Below are 16091 nucleotides of genomic sequence, written 5' to 3'. Positions count from 1 at the left end.
CGCGGGGAGCCGGTACCGGGGGGGCGGCGGGGCCCGAGGGCCGCACAATGGCGGGGCCGCTCCGCGCGCAAGATGGCGGCGGGGAGGGGAGGGGCCCCGTCCTCGCCGCCCGCCAAAGAGGCACCGCGCATGCGCCCGCCGCCCCGCGCCTCGCGCCGCCGGGTAGCGCGGGAGGCTCCATGTGGTTGCACGGGGGAGGCTGTGGAGGGGGATGCCGGTTCCCGCCCGCCCCGCCGCGCCCTGAGGGGAAGGATCTGAGGCCTGGCCGACACTCCGTCGCCGCTCGGTGCCCGGTGTGCCGCGGGGACCGCGGGGCAGCGGCAGCGGGGGACGCCGCGCTCGGCGTTACGTAACGCACCTCCCCCGCCCGCCCGCAGTGGTCCGGCCGCCCCGCCCCCGCGGCGCGTTCAGCGCTCGCCATTGGCAGGGCGAGGCGGCGGGGCGGGGCGAGGAGGCTATAAATAAAGGCGGGGCGGTGGGCGCCTCACTTAGTCCTCAGCGGCCGTTAGAGGGACCCGCCGCTTTCCGCGCTCCCGCCCGCCGCCGCTCCTCCTCCTTCTTCATCACCGCCATGAACGGGCAACTCAACGGCTTCCACGAGGTGTTCATCGAGGAGGGCACTTTCCTCTTCACCTCCGAGTCCGTGGGCGAGGGGCATCCAGGTGCGGGCCGCGGCGGCGGGGACGGCGGCGAACGCGCAGGCGCGGCCCGGCGGCGCGCGCGGGGAGGAGGAGGAGGAGGAGGAGGAGAAGGATGGGGGGGGGGGGTCGCACCGGACAGGTTGGGGGGGGGGGGGCGGGGGGGGGAGGTGACGCCACCGGGCGCGCGCGCCGCATTGCGGGCCCCCGGCGCGCACGTGCTTCCCGCGTGGGGCGGGGGGGTGGGGGGGGGACACGGGGGACACGCCACGACTCTCACTGGGGGGGTGGGGGTCTTACCGGGTGACGCAACGGCGGGGGGGCGCCGGGGGCCGCCGTGACTCAGCCGTGACTAAGCAGCACCCGGGGGGGTGTGTGTCTCTCCCCCCCCGGGGTGTCCCCGGTCACCCCCCCCCGGGGGTGTGGGGGGTGTCCCCGGGTGACAGGCCCGGCGAAGGGCCGCCCCCACCACCCTCAGAGCACCCTACACCCCCCCCACGGGAGTCCCCACCCAGCACCGGGCTGCCCCGGGTGGTGCTGGAGCACCCAGGGGCTCCCCAGATGTGCCCCACCCCAGCACAGCTGCCCCCATGGGGGGCTGTTTTAGGTGCCCCCCCTCCCCCCCAGCTCCAGCTGCCAGGCCAGGTGCCAGCGCGGTGCCATGGCGTGCCGGGCTCCCTCCCCGCCTTTGTGCTCGCCGGTGTTGGGCACATGACTGTGAAGCTGCGCAGGCAGCTGCCTGCCCCTGCCCGCGGGCAGCTGCCCGCACCCGCTCCCCGGCTGCTCCCCGGGCGCTCCCCGCCATCCCCCCCCCCCCCCCCACCCCGCAGACGCCATTTCCCATCACCCCGGAGCATCGGTACGTCCCGCTCGGCCACCAGCACCCGACGGCGTAACCGTGGGGGTGGGCACCCTGCGCTCTGGGGGTCCCTTTGGGGCTCCCACCCCTCGCTGGGAGGGTTCCCCGTACCCGAGATGACGCCCTGGGCGAGGGGACGGGAGTTGAGCGGGTGCAAGGTCCGTTCCTTCGCTCTTTCACCCCGAGAAGCGGCCGGGGGAGCCGCCTTCCCTCGTCCTCTCCCAAATCCGGCCCCGAAAGGTCGCCGCCAAGGACGTCCACGGGCCCTTGTTCCCCGCCGAGCCCCTGGGAAGCGCCGGCAGCAGGAGCCGGGGCTCTTTCCCATCTCCCAGAATAAAACATCCCGGTTACTGGGGGGAACTGGGTGTCTGGTGGGAGGTGGCTGGGCGGCTGCCAGCACCAGGCACCCCCCCGGGAGCTGGGGGCAGAGCTGCCGGGGAGCCACGCGCTGTGGTGCCGGGTCCCTGTCGGCGATGCCGTAGGTGGCCCAAGCCTTGACCCGACTGTAACTGGAGCTTAACTGGTAAATGCCTGAAATTCCAGGCTAATAACCCGGCGCGGGGACAAGGCGAGGGCTGTGTGCGCCGCGGGAGGCCGCCGGCTTAAGGGGAGGCTTGTGCTTGGCCGCGGCTCCGCTCCCCGGCTTAGCGTGGGCTCGGCCGTGCCGAGGGACGGCGGCTCAGGAAGGAAGGGCCGTGCCGGGCCGGGCCGTGCCACGCCGCCCCGACAGCCTCCCGCTCTCTGCGTCCCCCCTTCTCCAGATAAAATCTGCGACCAGATCAGCGACGCCGTTCTGGATGCCCACCTCAAGCAGGATCCCGACGCCAAGGTGGCCTGCGGTGAGTTGCGTCCTCCCGGGGGGGCACGTGGGGTGACGCCGGAGCTGGGTGAGTGACGCTGGCGCTGAGTGGGTGACGCCGGCGCTGACGCCGTCCTCCTTCCCTTCAGAAACGGTGGCGAAGACGGGGATGATCTTACTGGCGGGGGAAATCACCTCGCGGGCCGCTGTGGACTACCAGAAGGTGGTCCGGGACACCATCAAGCACATCGGTTACGACGACTCCTCCAAAGGTACGTGCCCCCGCGGTGGCCACCGGTGTGAGGTTCAGGCCGCGCCGGGCTCGCCGCAGCCTCCGCTTTACCCCCCTGCTCTCAACCCCCCCCAGGCTTTGATTACAAGACGTGCAACGTGCTGGTGGCCCTGGAGCAGCAATCGCCCGACATCGCCCAGGGCGTCCACCTGGACCGCAGCGAGGAGGACATCGGCGCCGGCGACCAGGTGAGTCCCTGCGCTGCACGAGCCACCGTGGCAAGGAGCCATGGTGGCCTCATAGCCCCCCCTTCTTCTACCCCAGGGGCTGATGTTCGGCTACGCCACGGACGAGACGGAGGAGTGCATGCCCCTCACCATCGTCCTGGCCCACAAGCTCAACGCCAAACTCGCCGAGCTGCGCCGCGACGGCACGCTGCCCTGGCTGCGCCCCGACTCCAAGACGCAGGTGAGGGTCCCCCCTACAAACCCTCTTCCCTTTGGGCTCCCCAAACCCTCGTAACCCCCCGCGGCGTCGCTCCGGCAGGTGACGGTGCAGTACATGCAGGACCGCGGCGCCGTGATCCCCATCCGGGTGCACACCATCGTCATCTCGGTGCAGCACGACGAGGAGGTGTGCCTGGACGAGATGCGCGACGCGCTCAAGGAGAAGGTGATCAAAGCCGTCGTGCCGGCCAAATACCTCGACGACGACACCATCTACCACCTCCAGCCCAGCGGCCGCTTCGTCATTGGCGGTCCCCAGGTATGGGTGGCTTTTCACGGCGATGCCGGTACCGGTGACGCCGGTAACACGGTGACGGTGTGAATCCCCCCTTCGCAGGGTGACGCCGGTTTGACGGGGCGTAAAATCATCGTGGACACCTACGGGGGTTGGGGGGCTCACGGCGGCGGCGCTTTCTCGGGCAAGGATTACACCAAAGTGGATCGTTCGGCCGCTTACGCCGCGCGGTGGGTGGCCAAATCCCTCATCAAAGCCGGGCTGTGCCGCCGGGTGCTGGTGCAGGTGGGTGCTGGTGGGGTTTCCCCTTCCCTACTCTTTTTGGGGGGGGGCTCTTGGGACTTATTTTGTGCCCCCCTGTAGGTGTCGTACGCCATCGGCGTCGCCCACCCCTTGTCCATCTCCATCTTCCACTACGGCACCTCGCAGAAGAGCGAGCGGGAGCTGCTGGAGATCGTCAAGAAGAATTTCGACCTTCGCCCCGGGGTGATCGTCAGGTAACGAGCGCCAGGGTGGGCTGGGAGAGGAAAATGGAGGGGGGGGACACATGGGACACACACTGGGGGGGGGGGTCCCCGGCACAGCCGCTGTCACCGCTTGGAACCAGGAGAGAGGAGGAGAAGAACGTGGAGGGGGTGAGTATCTGCCACAAGCAACGGGGGGGAGGTCCAGGTGTCCCTGGGGATGGGGACGAGGCGGAGGTGACACCGCTGGAGGTGACACTGATGGAGGTGACACCACAGGGGGGGGATAAAAAGGGGGTGAAGGCGCGAGGTGCTGAGTCCCGGCCTTGTGTGTTCCAGGGAGCTGGAGCTGAAGAAGCCCCTCTACCAGCGCACTGCAGCCTACGGCCACTTCGGTAGGGACAGCTTCCCCTGGGAAGTGCCCAAAAAACTCAAATATTGAGGAAAATTCAGTGGAAAAAAAGTTAAAAAAAGCCTTTTTAGGGCTTTTTCCCCCCTTTCCTGCGGGCGTAGGCTACAGAGAAGCTCGCAGGTGCTGGGGGGGGAAGAGCTCCTTGCCCCCCCCTCTTTTCTCTCTCTCGTCTCGGTTGCGTGGGGACCACGTGCCTCTCCCTGTGTCCCCCCGATGTCCCCCCCCCACCTCCATGTGTCCCCTCATCCTTCTGGCTTCTTTTTTTAACCAAAATCTGCGACGTCTGAGCTCAGAGATGGCAAAAAAAAAAAGCCCTGACACCCCCCCATCACTGTCCCCATGGCGGGGGGGACACACACACATTTCTGCTCCCCCTGGGACCTCGCTGGTGCTGGTTTTATTCTTCCCCCTGATTTTAATCTCTCAGAGAATGCACATTTTTTTATTTGGGGTGGGGGGGGAGATGGTTTTAACACCCCCCCTCCCCAAATCCCCCCCTTTGTGGGTTTAATAGCGGAAAAAAATATTTTATCATTTTTTTTTTTCATTTTTTTCTCATTTTCTTTATAAGAAAAAGCTGAAGCGACTCCACAACTGCACAACAACCCCCCCCCTCACCTTTCCCACCCCCGGCTCAGCTGAGCTTTATATTTGGGGGGAAAAAGGGGAGGATTTGGCCCTTTATACTTGAATGTTATATTTTTTTTTTCCTCTATTTATTGTGTGCTGAGGCGCGGGGGGGGCGTGAGTACAGAGAAGCCCCCCCCGGGCTCAGACGGCAGCTCTGGATTTTCCTGAAAGCCCCCCCCACCCCTCCCCAAAAACCCTTCCCCCCCCTTCCTCAAGCCACCTTTCCCCCACCCAGGCTTCCAAATTGGGGTAAAAAAGGGGGAATTTGGGTGGTTTTTTTGAGGGGAAGGGGCCAGGCCAAGCGCTGGGGCTCGCCCGGCCCCGGGATCGCGGCGCATTTGGTCGGTGTGGTACAGAGAAGCCGACTTGTTTACCTGCCCGGCCCGGGGCTGGGGGTCAGTGCCCCCCAAAAAGTGCCTTGGTTGGGGTTGTGGGGGGGGGGGGTGATGGTTGGGGGGGGGGGGAGGGGAGGGGCTTTCTCTTATTATTTTTGTTTTCTTTTAATATTTCTGGAGGTTTTATTACATTTTTGTTTCGATTTCACCAATTCCAAATAAAACTTGGACCGTACCTGCCTCAACCTGCAGCTGCGGGAAATATGGGGGGGGGGGTGGGCTTAAAGGGTGGGTTTGGGGGTGTTTAAAGCTCAGCACCCCCCTGCCCCCCCCCCTCCCCCTCGGGCCCAGCCTCCTCTTCCTCCCCGCGCCAGTTGGCGAAGGCCACCTCCCGCGCCAGCTGCTCCAGGGGCGGGCGGCCCAGCGCCAGGTTGCGGAGGGCGATGCAGGTCATCAGGGCGCTGCGAGGGGGGGGTCAGTGATGGGAGAAAACAGGATTTTGGGGTAAAAAAAGCTGATTTGGGGGGCTCACCTGCGGCGGAAGAGGTAATATTTCTTGCGGAGGAAGCGGTGGAGGCGCCGGGCCAGGCCGGCGTCGCGGCGGCGGTCGCGCTCCTCGAGCCGGCGCTGGTGCCGCAGGAACGCCGTCACCACGGGGTCCGCGGGGGTCCCGGCCGGCGGCGGCTCCCCCAGGATGGGCCGGAGCTCGGGGGGCAGCGGCTGCGTCTCTGTGGGTGTGTGGGGGGGTGGGTTTAGAGGGGGATTTTATTTTGGGGGGGGTCCCCAGGGGTGTTCGGCGCTCACCGGTGCCGTTGCGCACGCGGTCGCGCAGCTCCTGCAGCCGCGTGAGGTTCCTCTCGAGGGCCACCGCCGTGGTGTTGACGTAGACGTACATGTAGCACGAGGGCTCCGGGGACACCGTGTGCACCTTGTGGTACTGCCCCGGCGGCAGCTGGGTGACACGGGGGGGGGGGTCAGCACCCATAAACCCCCCAAAACCTCTTGGTGACCCCACCAAGACCCCCCTCACCTGCATCCCTTCGCCCTCCCGCAGCGAGCGGTTCTGCTGCTGCTCCACCAGCTCCACCAGCACCTCGCCCCGCAGCACCCGCACGCTCGTGTTGCCCAGGTCCTCGCTCACAAAGTTCTCCAGGTGAAGCCCTGGGGTAAAAAATAAGGGGTCAGTGTCCACCTCTTGGGGTGCACCCCAAAAAACCAACCCCTCAGGGGTCTTTTCGGTCGTACCGGGGAAGTCGGCGATGAAGACGACGTCGCTGTGAGGATCCAACCGATTCTCCAGCTCCTGCAACCGGTCGCGCCAAGGCGAGAGCTCGAGCAGCAGCGGCAGCACCCATGGCGTGGGGCTCCAGGGCGACCAGGGCGCCCGCACCACGTCCACACGAGGGTCAACCAACCTGCCCCAAACAGCTCCTCAGCACCCCATAAACCCCCTTAAATTGAGGTGTCCCCCCCTAAATTGTGATGTCCCTCCCCAAAACCTCCAGCTCCTGCAACCAGTTGAGGTGACAGCTTGAGGAGCAGTGGCAGCAACCACGGCGTGGGGCTCCATGGTGACCATGGCCACATGAAGGTCCACCAACCTACCCCAGACAGCTCCTCAGCACCCCATAATCCCCTAAATTGTGATGTCCCCCCCTACGTCTACATGAGGGTCCACCAACCTACCCCAAACATCTCCTTAGCACCCCGTAAACCCCCAAATTGGGGTGTCCCCCCCAAAACCTCCAGCTCCTGCAACCAGTCAAGGTGACAGCTTGAGGAACAGCGGCAGCACCCACAGCGTGGGGCTCCATGGTGACCACATCCACGTGAGGGTCCACCAACCTACCCCAAACAGCTCCTCAACACCCCATAAACCCCCTAAATTGGGGTGTCCCCCCAAAAAAACCCTCCAGCTCCTGCAACTGGTCAAGGCAAAAGCTCGAGGAGCAGCGGCAGCACCCACGGTGTGGGGGCTGCATGGTGACCACATCCACGTGAAGGTCCACCAACCTACCCCAAACAGCTCCTCAGCACCCCATAAACCCCCTTAAATTGAGGTGTCCCCCCCCTAAATTGGGGTGTCCCTCTCCAAAACCTCCAGCTCCTGCAACCAGTTGGGGTGACAGCTTGAGGAGCAGTGGCAGCAACCACGGCATGGGGCTCCATGGTGACCACGGCCACATGAAGGTCCACCAACCTACCCCAGACAGCTCCTCAGCACCCCATAATCCCCTAAATTGGGATGTCCCCCCCCACGTCTACATGAGGGTCCACCAACCTACCCCAAACATCTCCTTAGCACCCCGTAAACCCCCAAATTGGGGTGTCCCCCCCCAAAACCTCCAGCTCCAGCTCCTGCAACCAGTCAAGGTGACAGCTTGAGGAGCAGCGGCAGCACCCACAGCGTGGGGCTCCATGGTGACCACGTCCACATGAGGGTCCACCAACCTACCCCCAACAGCTCCTCAGCACCCCATAAACCCCCTTAAATTGAGGTGTCCCCCCCTAAATTGGGGTGTCCCTCCCCAAAACCTCCAGCTCCTGCAACCAGTTGAAGTGAGAGCTCAAGGAGCAGCCGCAGCACCCACGGCATGGGGCTCCATGGTGACCACATGAGGGTCCACCAACCTACCCCAAACAGTGCCTCAGCATCCCATAAATCCCTAAATTGGGGTGTCCTCCCCAAAACCTCCTGCAACTGGTCACGCCAAGGTGAGAGCTTGAGGAGCAGCGGCAGCACCCACGGCGTGTGGCTCCATGGTGACCACGTCCACACGAGGGTCCACCAACCTACCCCAAACAGCTCCTCAGCACCCCATAACCCCCTTAAATTGGGGTTTCCCCCCCTAAATTGGGGTGTGTCCCCCCCCAAAACCTCCAGCTCCTGCAACCGGTTGAGGCAAGAGCTCAAGGAGCCGTGGGGCTCCAGGGCAACCACACAAGGGTCCACCAACCTACCCCAAAACAGCTCCTCAGCACCCCATAACCCCCTAAATGGGGATGTTCCCCCCCAAATCGGGGTGTCCCCCCCAATACCTCTGCTGGAAGCGGTCGTTGATGGACACCCAGATGTCGAAGTAGATCTGGGGCTCGCTGACGTTGTAGCGGGGCAGGAGGCTGCTCAGACACAGCGAATATTGCTTCAACATGTCGGCGTGGTCCTTCCAGCGCCGGCTCTGCGTGAACACCTGGGGGGGGGACAGAGGGTGAGGACGCCCCCTACGGCTTTGGGACCCCACCCTGGGGTGCCCAGCTCGCCCACCCCCGGTTTGAGGTAGCCCACGGCCCCCGTGAGCCCGTCGCGATACGTGATCTTGACGTGTTGGTGGAAGCGGGAGTGAACCATCATGTCCCAGGAGTAACCGTAGAGCCCCGGGGTCCAGTTGTTGTAGCCCTGGGGGGGGACATTAGGGGGGGGGACAGGGGACATTGGGAGGGGGAAGGACATTGAGGGGACACAGGACATTGAGGGGACACGACATCCCCCCCATGTGTCCTGTCTCCCCCCCCATGGTGACGAGGAGGGGACGGGGGCCCCTGTACCCCCCCATTTACCCCCCCATCGCTGTGTCCCCCCCCAGCGCTGTCCCCATGTGCCCCAGTGTCCCCCCCCATCCCTCTGCCCCCCCATAATACCCCCTTATCCCCCTCCCAGCACTGCCCTTAGTCCAAGCCCCCCCCCACCATGTCCCCCCCCCAGCAGCCCCCAGCCCCAAGTGTCCCTTCACCCCCCACAATGTCCCCCAAAATAACCCCAATGTCCCCGAAAATGCCCCCCACGTCCCCAAAAAATAATCTCACATCCAAAAAAATGTCCCCTACATCCCCAAAAGTGCCCCCAGGTCCCCAAAAATACACCTCACGTCCCCCAAAATGTCCCCCCCCATCCAAAAAATACCCCCTATGTCCCCAAAAAATCGTCTTACATCCAAAAAATGTCCCCCATGTCCCCCAAAAAATAGCCCCATGGCCCCCAAAATGCCCCCTATGTCCCCCCCAAAAATGCCCATGTCCCCAAAAAGTGCCCCCACATCCACAAAAATACCCCCAGGTCCCCAAAAATACCCCCAAGGCCCCAAAAATGTCCCCAAAAAAATGCCCCCACGTTCAAAAAACACCCCCCATGTCCCCAAAAAACACCCCCCATGTCCCTAAAGATACCCCCCATGTCCCCAAAATGCCCCGTGTCCCCCCCCAAAATGCCCATATCCCCCCCAAAAATGCCCCCACGTCCCCGAAAATAGCCCCAGTTCCCAAAAAATGCCCCCCCCATCCCCCAAAATACCCCTCCCATCCCCAAAATACCCCCCACGTCCCCAAAAATAGCCCCAGGTCTCCAAAAATGTCTCCAAAAATGTCTCCAAAAATGCCCCCCCACCCCCCAAAATACCCCCCACATCCCCCAAAATGCCCCCCACATCCCCCAAAACACCCTCACATCCCCCAAAATACCCCCCACGTCCCTACAAATGCCCCCTGATGCCCCCCAAATGCCCCCCCCCCCCCCCAGTGCCCTCCTACCCCCCATATTTGCCCCCCACCTGGGTGATGAAGTGGGAATAGGGCAGGAAAAGCTGCTCCAGCACGTAGAGGAGGGTGAAGGCGGCGGCCAGATGCTGGCGAGGCCGAAGGCCCCCCCGCCCCCCGTAGTGGCAGTCGGGGCTGGGCCGGGGGGGCTGGGTGCTGGGGAGCCCCCCCCGCAGCCAGGGCGGGCAGCGGGCACAGAGGCGGGCACAGAGGCGGCGGGGCCAGCTGGGGTGGCAGAAGAGCCCGCTGCTGGCCAGCATGGTGTAGGGGAACATCCCTGGGGGGGGACAGGCCTCAGGGACGCCCCCAGGGGACAGCGGGGGGACCCAGGGGGAGGGGAGAGGGGCTGGGTGCCCCCACCCAGGGTAGAGGGTGTCTGGGTGCCCCTGCCCAGGGTAAGGGTGTTTTGAGGGGGGTCTGGGTGCCTCCACTCAGGGTAACAGGGCTTTGGGGGGGGGTCTGGGTGCCCCCCACCCAGGGTAGAGGGTGTCTGGGTGTCCCCACCCAGGGTAAGGGTGTTTTGAGGGGGGTCTGGGTGCCCCCGCCCAGGGTAAGGATGTTTTGGGGGGGTCTGGGTGCCCCCACCCAGGGTAGGGGGTGTATGGGTGCCCCTGCTCAGGCTCAGAGTGTTCTGGGGGGGGGTCTGGGTGCCCTCACCCAAGGTAAGGGTATTTAGGGGGGGGTCTGGGTGCCCCTGCCCAGTGTAAAGGGGCTTTGGGGGGGGGCTCTGGGTGCCCCCACTCAGGGTAGAGGGTGCATGGGTGCCCCTGCTCAGGCTCAGGGGGCTTTCGGGGGGGGGGTCTGGGTGCCCCCACATAGGGTAAGGGGGCTTTGGGGCAGGCGTCTGGGTGCCCCTGCCCAGGGTAGAGGGTGTCTAGGTGCCCCCCTACCCAGGGTAAGGGGGCTTTGGGGGTGGTCTGGCTGCCCCCACCCAGGGTAAGGGGTGTCTGGGTGCCCCTGCCCAGGGTGGGGGTGCTCTGGGGGGTGTCTGGGTGCCCCCGCCCAGGGTGGGGGTGCTCTGGGGGGGGTGGGTGCTGTGCCCCCGCCGTGCCTCACCGATGCTGAAGAGCTGGGAGTTCATGCAGTGGAAGTAGGTGACGAAGAGGAGGGCGAGGGGCCGCGTGGCGTCGAAGAAGAGCAGGAAGCCGGCGGAGAGGTCGAGCGCCAGCCCCCCCCCGTGCACCACCAGCCGGCTCGTCAGCTCCTCCGACAGCACCAGCCTGTGGCACCGCCCCGGCTTCGGCCTCACCCTCCTCATCCTCACCCCCCCATCATCCTCCTCATCCTCATCCCTCACCCCCCTCATCCTCATCCCTCACCCCCCTCATCCTCACCCCATCACCGTCACCCTCCTCATCCTCATCCCCGTCACCCTCCTCATCCCGTCACCCTCCTCACCCTCCTCATCCTCACCCCCTCCATCACCCTCATCTTCATCCTCACCTTCTCACCCTCATCCTCACCCCATCCCCGTCACCCTCCTCACCCTCATCCTCACTGCCCTGTCAGCCTCCTCATCCTCACCCCATCCCCGTCACCGTCAGCCTCATCCTCACCCCGTCACCCCCCTCATCCTCACCCCGTCCCCCTCATCCTTGCCCCATCACCATCACCCTCCTCGTCCTCATCCCCCTGTCACCCTCCTCATCCTGTCACCCTCCTCACCCTCCTCATCCTCACCCCCTCCATCACCCTCATCTTCATCCTCACCTTCTCACCCTCATCCTCACCCCATCCCCGTCATCCTCCTCACCCTCATCCTCACTGCCCTGTCAGCCTCCTCATCCTCACCCCATCCCCGTCACCGTCAGCCTCATCCTCACCCCGTCACCCTCCTCATCCTCACCCTGTTCCCCTCACTCTCTTCATCCTCATCTACATCACCCTCCTCATCCTCACCCCCTCCCCGTCACCGTCAGCCTCACACTGTCACCCCCCTCCTCATTCTCACTCCATCTCCATCACCTTCCTCATCCTCATCTATATCACCCTCCTCATCCTCACCCCCTCCCCGTCACTCTCCTCATCCTCACATGGTCACCCCCCTCCTCATCCTCACCCTCCTCATCCTCACCCCATCCCTGTCACCCCCCCATCACCTTCCTCATTCTCACGCCCTCACTCTCTTCATCCTCACCGTGCCCCTCACCCTCTTCATCCTCATCTACTTCACCTTCCTCATCCTCACCCATCACCCTCTTCATCCTCACCCTGCCCGTCACCCTCATCCTCACAGTCACCCCCCCATCACCTTCCTCATTCTCACGCCCCCACCCTCTTCATCCTCATCTACGTCACCCTCCTCATCCTCACCCATCACCCTCTTCATCCTCACCCCGTCCCTGTCACCCGTCACCTTCCTCATCCTCACCCCCTCCCCATCACCCTCTTCCTCACCCCCTCACCCTCCTCATCCTCACCCCCTCCCCACCAGCCTCCTCATCCTCACCCCATCCCTGTCACTCCCCATCACCTTCCTCATCCTCACCCCCTCCCCATCACCCTCATCCTCATCCCCTCACCCTCCTCATCCTCACCCTGTCCCCCCCCATCCTCCTCATCCTCACCCCATCCCTGTCACCCCCCATCACCTTCCTCATCCTCACCCTCCCCCTCACCCTCCTCCTCCTCACCTGAAGGGCGCGAAGAGCCAGTGCCGGGCAAGGGAGCCCATCGAGTACCCGCCCACCCAGTCAGCGTCCAGCTTCTTCAGCCCCGCGATGAAGTAAACGATGAAGATCTGGGGTGGGGGGGACACGAGGGGGTGAGGGGTGGTCCCGGAGGGGACCCCGGTGGCCAGGGACAGGGGACAGGCCCCACCTGGGCGCGCAGGAGGGCGTAGTTCCACAGCGGGACGTGCGCGTTCCTCTTCTGGGGGCGGAAGAGCCCGTCCAGGGACCTGCGGGGACACGGGGGGGTCACGGGGACACCGGGGAGAGGGGGTGGCCAGGCCACTGTCACCCCCCATGCCCCTGATGTGGGGGACACGTGCCACCCCACATGGGGACCGCGGGGAAACCCCGATGCTGTGGGGGACACCCCCTGGGGACATGGTGCCATGGGGACGCCAGGGTCTGTGCCACCCTGTGGGGACCTGGTGGCACAGGGGACCCCAGGACCTTTGTCACCCCATGGGCACCTGGTGGCACAGGGGACCCTGGGGCCTTTGTCATCCCGTGGGGACCTGGTGGCACAAGGGACCCCCGGGGCCTTTGTCACCCCATGGGCACCTGGTGGCACAGGGGACCCCGGGGCCTTTGTCACCCCATGGGGATGCTGGTGGCACAGGAGACCCCAGGACCTTTGTCACCCCATGGGGACACCAGTGCCAGCAGGGACACCAGGGTCGGTGCCACCCCATGGGGACCTGGTGGCACAGGGGACCCTGGGGCCTTTGTCACCCTAGCCAGGTGGACCTTGGTGCCATCAGTGGGGGCACCATGGCCTGTGCCACTCCCTGGGGACACACAGCCAGGGGACCCCAGTGCTACAGGGGACAGCAGGAGCTGGGGGCCACAGAGCCAGGGGGACAGGACCCTGGTGCAGTGGGGGATCCCTGTGCCACCCCATGGGACACAGTGCCATGGGTGACACCAGAGCTTGTGCCACCTGATGGGGGACACCAAGGACTGTGCTACACCATGGCGGGTCAGAGCCATGGCGACAGGACCCTGGTGCAGAGGGGGATCCCTGTGCCACCCCCAGGTGACACAGAGCCACAGGTGCCACCAGAGCTTGTGCCACCCCATGGGGACCCAGTGCCATGGGGGACACCAGAACCTGCGCCACCCCATGGGGACACAGAGCCATGGAGATGAGACCCTGGTGCAGGGAGGGATCCCTGTGCCACCCCATGGGGGACACCAACTCCTGTGCCACCCCCAGGGGACACAGAGCCACAGGTGCCACCAGAGCTTGTGCCACCCCATGGGGGACACCAGAGCTTCTGCCACTCCATGGGGGACAGCAAGGACTGTGCCACCCCCAGGGGACACAGAGCCATGGGGACGGGACCCCGGTGCAGGGGGGGATCCCTGTGCCACCCCATGGGGGACACCAAGGACTGTGCCACCCCCAGGTGCCAGAGAGCCACGGATGCCACCAGCACCCGTGCCACCCCACCCCACGCTCCCCACCCAGCATCCCCAGTGCCACCCCACAACCGCTTCCCAGGCCCCCTGTGATGCCCCAGGGGTGACGGTGGCAGGGTGGAGGTGGCGGGGGGACGTGGGGGGCCACGCGGGTGCCCACCCGTAGCGGTCGGCGCCCAGCAGTGCCAGCTGGAAGGCCAGCAGCCCGTAGAGGTACGAGTGGTTGTTCCAGGAGGTCTTGTCCAGCAGCAGCACGTACCAGTAGGGCCCCAGGAAGGCCACGCAGCTCAGGCGGTAGCAGCACCCCGCCATGACACCCAGCGCCCCTGGGGACACCGCGGCCATCGGCCCTGTGCCAGCCCGCCCCGGGGGGGCCCTCCAGGTGCCCAGCCCCATCACGGGGACGTGGCTCCTGTCCCAGGGCCGCCCCTCAGTGCCCATCGCGGTGCCCGTCCCCCTTTGCCATCGTGGTTCCTGTCCCACAGACTATGCTGATGTCACCCCCTGCTTGTCCCCATCTGTGTCCCCATCCTTCCCCAGCTCCCCCCTCGTCCCTGTCCCCATTCCTGCCCCAGTGCCAGTCCCCACCCGTGCCCATCTCACCCATTTCTGTCCCAGTGCCACCCCCCAGTGCCCACCTCAGTGCCCATCCCCCTTTGCCATCATGGTCCCTGTCCCACACACTGTCCTAGTGCCACCTCCTGCTTGTCCCCATCCTTCCCTGGTCCCACCCTGGTTCTGTCCCCATTCCCACCCTGGTGCCAGTCCCCACCCGTCCCCATCTCACCCATTTCTGTCCCAGTGCCACCCCCCAGTGTCCACCTCTGTGCCCATCCCCCTTTACCATCATGGTCCCTGTCCCACACACTGTCCTAGTGCCACCCCCTGCTTGTCCCCATCTATGTCCCCACCCTTCTCTGGTCCCCCCCTTGTCCCTGTCCCCATTCCCACCCCAGTACCAGTCCCCACCATGGCTCCCATCCCCATCCCACCCCCATTTCTGACCCAGTGCCACCCAGGACAGCACCCCCAGCCCCCGTCCCCGTACCCAGGAACATGACGCCGTACACCAGGTACATCCAGTCCAGGGGCAGGGGCCGCAGGAAGGGCAGCAGCGGGAACCGACACACCTCCAGCCCCTCCAGGAACCGCTGGTCCAGCTGCGCCAGCCCCCGCTCCTGCGGCACGTCCAGCGCCATCAGCAGCCCTGGGGGGGGACACGGGGGGGGGGTCAGGGACACCGGCACCCCCCAACCCCCCGCCAGGCCTCCAGGAGGGGACGCAGGCGGCCGGGAGGACACTGACCCCCCCCTCATCCCCCCCCCCACCTCCGCTGCCACCAAATCTCTGGCGCAACCTTCGCTCGGGTGGTGACGTGTCACAGGCAGGACACTTGGGGCCCCCCCCGGGACACCTGGGACCCCCCAGACATGTGGGTCCCCCCCTGACACCCAGGTCCCCTCCAGACACATGGGCCGCCCCCCGGGACCCCCGGGACCCCCCTGACACCCAGGTCCCCCCCCGACACGTGGGTCCCCTCCCTGACACCCGGGTCCCCCCCAGACATGTGGGTCCCCCCCAGACACGTGGGTGCCCCCCTGACACCCAGGTCCCCCCCCAGACACTTGGGTGTCCCCTCCCCGACACCCAGGTCCCCCCAAATCCCCCTCCCCAAGCCCCCTGAGCCCCCCCACGTGCCCAGACCCCCCCCAAAGCCTCACCACCTCCCAGAGCCCCCGGTTCCCCCGAAGCCCCCCATGTCCCCCTAGACCCCCCTCAGTCCCCTCGGTGCCCCAGAGTCCCCCTGACCCAAAGCCCCCCTGACCCCCCCCTCACTGAAGCCCCCCCCACACCCCCGGTTCCCCCCTTATCCCCCCGGTCCCCCCTCACCAAACTCCCCCCGATCCCCCTGGACCCCCTCCAGCCCCCCGACCCCACCTCAGTGAAGCCCCCCCCCAGGCCCCTGGACCCCCCCGATCCCCCCAGTCCCCCCCCAACCCCCTGATCCCCCCGGACCCCCCCGAGCCCCTTGCCCAAAGCCCCCCCCGGACCCTCGCAGCCCCCCCGGTCCCCCCGGACCCTCGCAGCCCCCCAGGCCCCTTCAGGCCCCCGGTCCCCTCTCTCCGACCCCCCCCCGATCACCCCAGTCCCCCCCCAGCCCCCCGATCTCCCCCTCACCGAACCCCCCCGGTCCCCTCGGACCCCCCCCCCAGCCCCCCTCGCCCCCCTCACCGAAGGCCCCCCGGAAGGCCCCCAGCGCCGCGGGGTCCTCGGGCCGGTGCAGCAGCCGGACGAGCCGGTGCCACCGCGTCACGTCCCGCAGCTCGAAGCCCAGGAGGCGCCGGCAGAGCCCGGGGCCG

At 65.9% G+C, this 16091-nt stretch overlaps 2 protein-coding genes across 2 annotated transcripts; one reads left to right on the top strand and one right to left on the bottom strand.

The window, feature by feature from the left end:
• The first annotated feature begins 505 nt into the window (after window positions 1-505).
• On the top strand, window positions 506-5211 carry MAT2A (methionine adenosyltransferase 2A). Its single transcript, XM_068421579.1, has 9 exons — window positions 506-662; window positions 2259-2336; window positions 2446-2568; window positions 2664-2776; window positions 2853-2996; window positions 3075-3293; window positions 3372-3554; window positions 3633-3766; window positions 4073-5211. Exons 1-9 carry the CDS (start codon window positions 572-574, stop codon window positions 4173-4175), a joined length of 1188 nt encoding a protein of 395 aa, XP_068277680.1. The 5' UTR covers window positions 506-571; the 3' UTR covers window positions 4176-5211.
• GGCX (gamma-glutamyl carboxylase) lies at window positions 4826-16046 on the bottom strand. The gene is made up of 14 exons (XM_068421578.1): window positions 15964-16046; window positions 14780-14938; window positions 13892-14057; window positions 12461-12539; window positions 12274-12380; window positions 10697-10860; window positions 9655-9917; window positions 8376-8507; window positions 8150-8301; window positions 6356-6525; window positions 6141-6271; window positions 5915-6062; window positions 5643-5838; window positions 4826-5571 (listed from the first exon to the last, which is right to left on the bottom strand). Exons 2-14 carry the CDS (start codon window positions 14928-14930, stop codon window positions 5415-5417), a joined length of 2016 nt encoding a protein of 671 aa, XP_068277679.1. The 5' UTR covers window positions 14931-14938; window positions 15964-16046; the 3' UTR covers window positions 4826-5414.
• Window positions 16047-16091: the final 45 nt, after the last annotated feature.

This window comes from Nyctibius grandis, chromosome 33 (genome assembly GCF_013368605.1).
Source record: "Nyctibius grandis isolate bNycGra1 chromosome 33, bNycGra1.pri, whole genome shotgun sequence".
NCBI classification, from domain to species: Eukaryota; Metazoa; Chordata; class Aves; order Nyctibiiformes; family Nyctibiidae; genus Nyctibius; species Nyctibius grandis.
This window is presented reverse-complemented; position numbering and strand designations above follow the sequence as displayed.

What these genes read in the sequence shown, in the direction of transcription:
- MAT2A (XM_068421579.1), top strand. Translation starts at nt 572, where the DNA reads ATGAACGGGCAACTCAACGGCTTCCACGAGGTGTTCATCGAGGAGGGC. An exon ending in CGTGGGCGAGGGGCATCCAG is followed by an intron (nt 663 to 2,258) that starts GTGCGGGCCGCG and finishes CCCCTTCTCCAG; the next exon opens with ATAAAATCTGCGACCAGATC. An exon ending in GCCGCCGGGTGCTGGTGCAG is followed by an intron (nt 3,555 to 3,632) that starts GTGGGTGCTGGT and finishes GCCCCCCTGTAG; the next exon opens with GTGTCGTACGCCATCGGCGT.
- GGCX (XM_068421578.1), bottom strand. Translation starts at nt 14,930, where the DNA reads ATGGCGCTGGACGTGCCGCAGGAGCGGGGGCTGGCGCAGCTGGACCAG. An exon ending in GTACGGCGTCATGTTCCTGG is followed by an intron (nt 14,058 to 14,779) that starts GTACGGGGACGG and finishes CGGTGTCCCCAG; the next exon opens with GGGCGCTGGGTGTCATGGCG. An exon ending in ACGCCCTCCTGCGCGCCCAG is followed by an intron (nt 12,381 to 12,460) that starts GTGGGGCCTGTC and finishes CCCCCACCCCAG; the next exon opens with ATCTTCATCGTTTACTTCAT.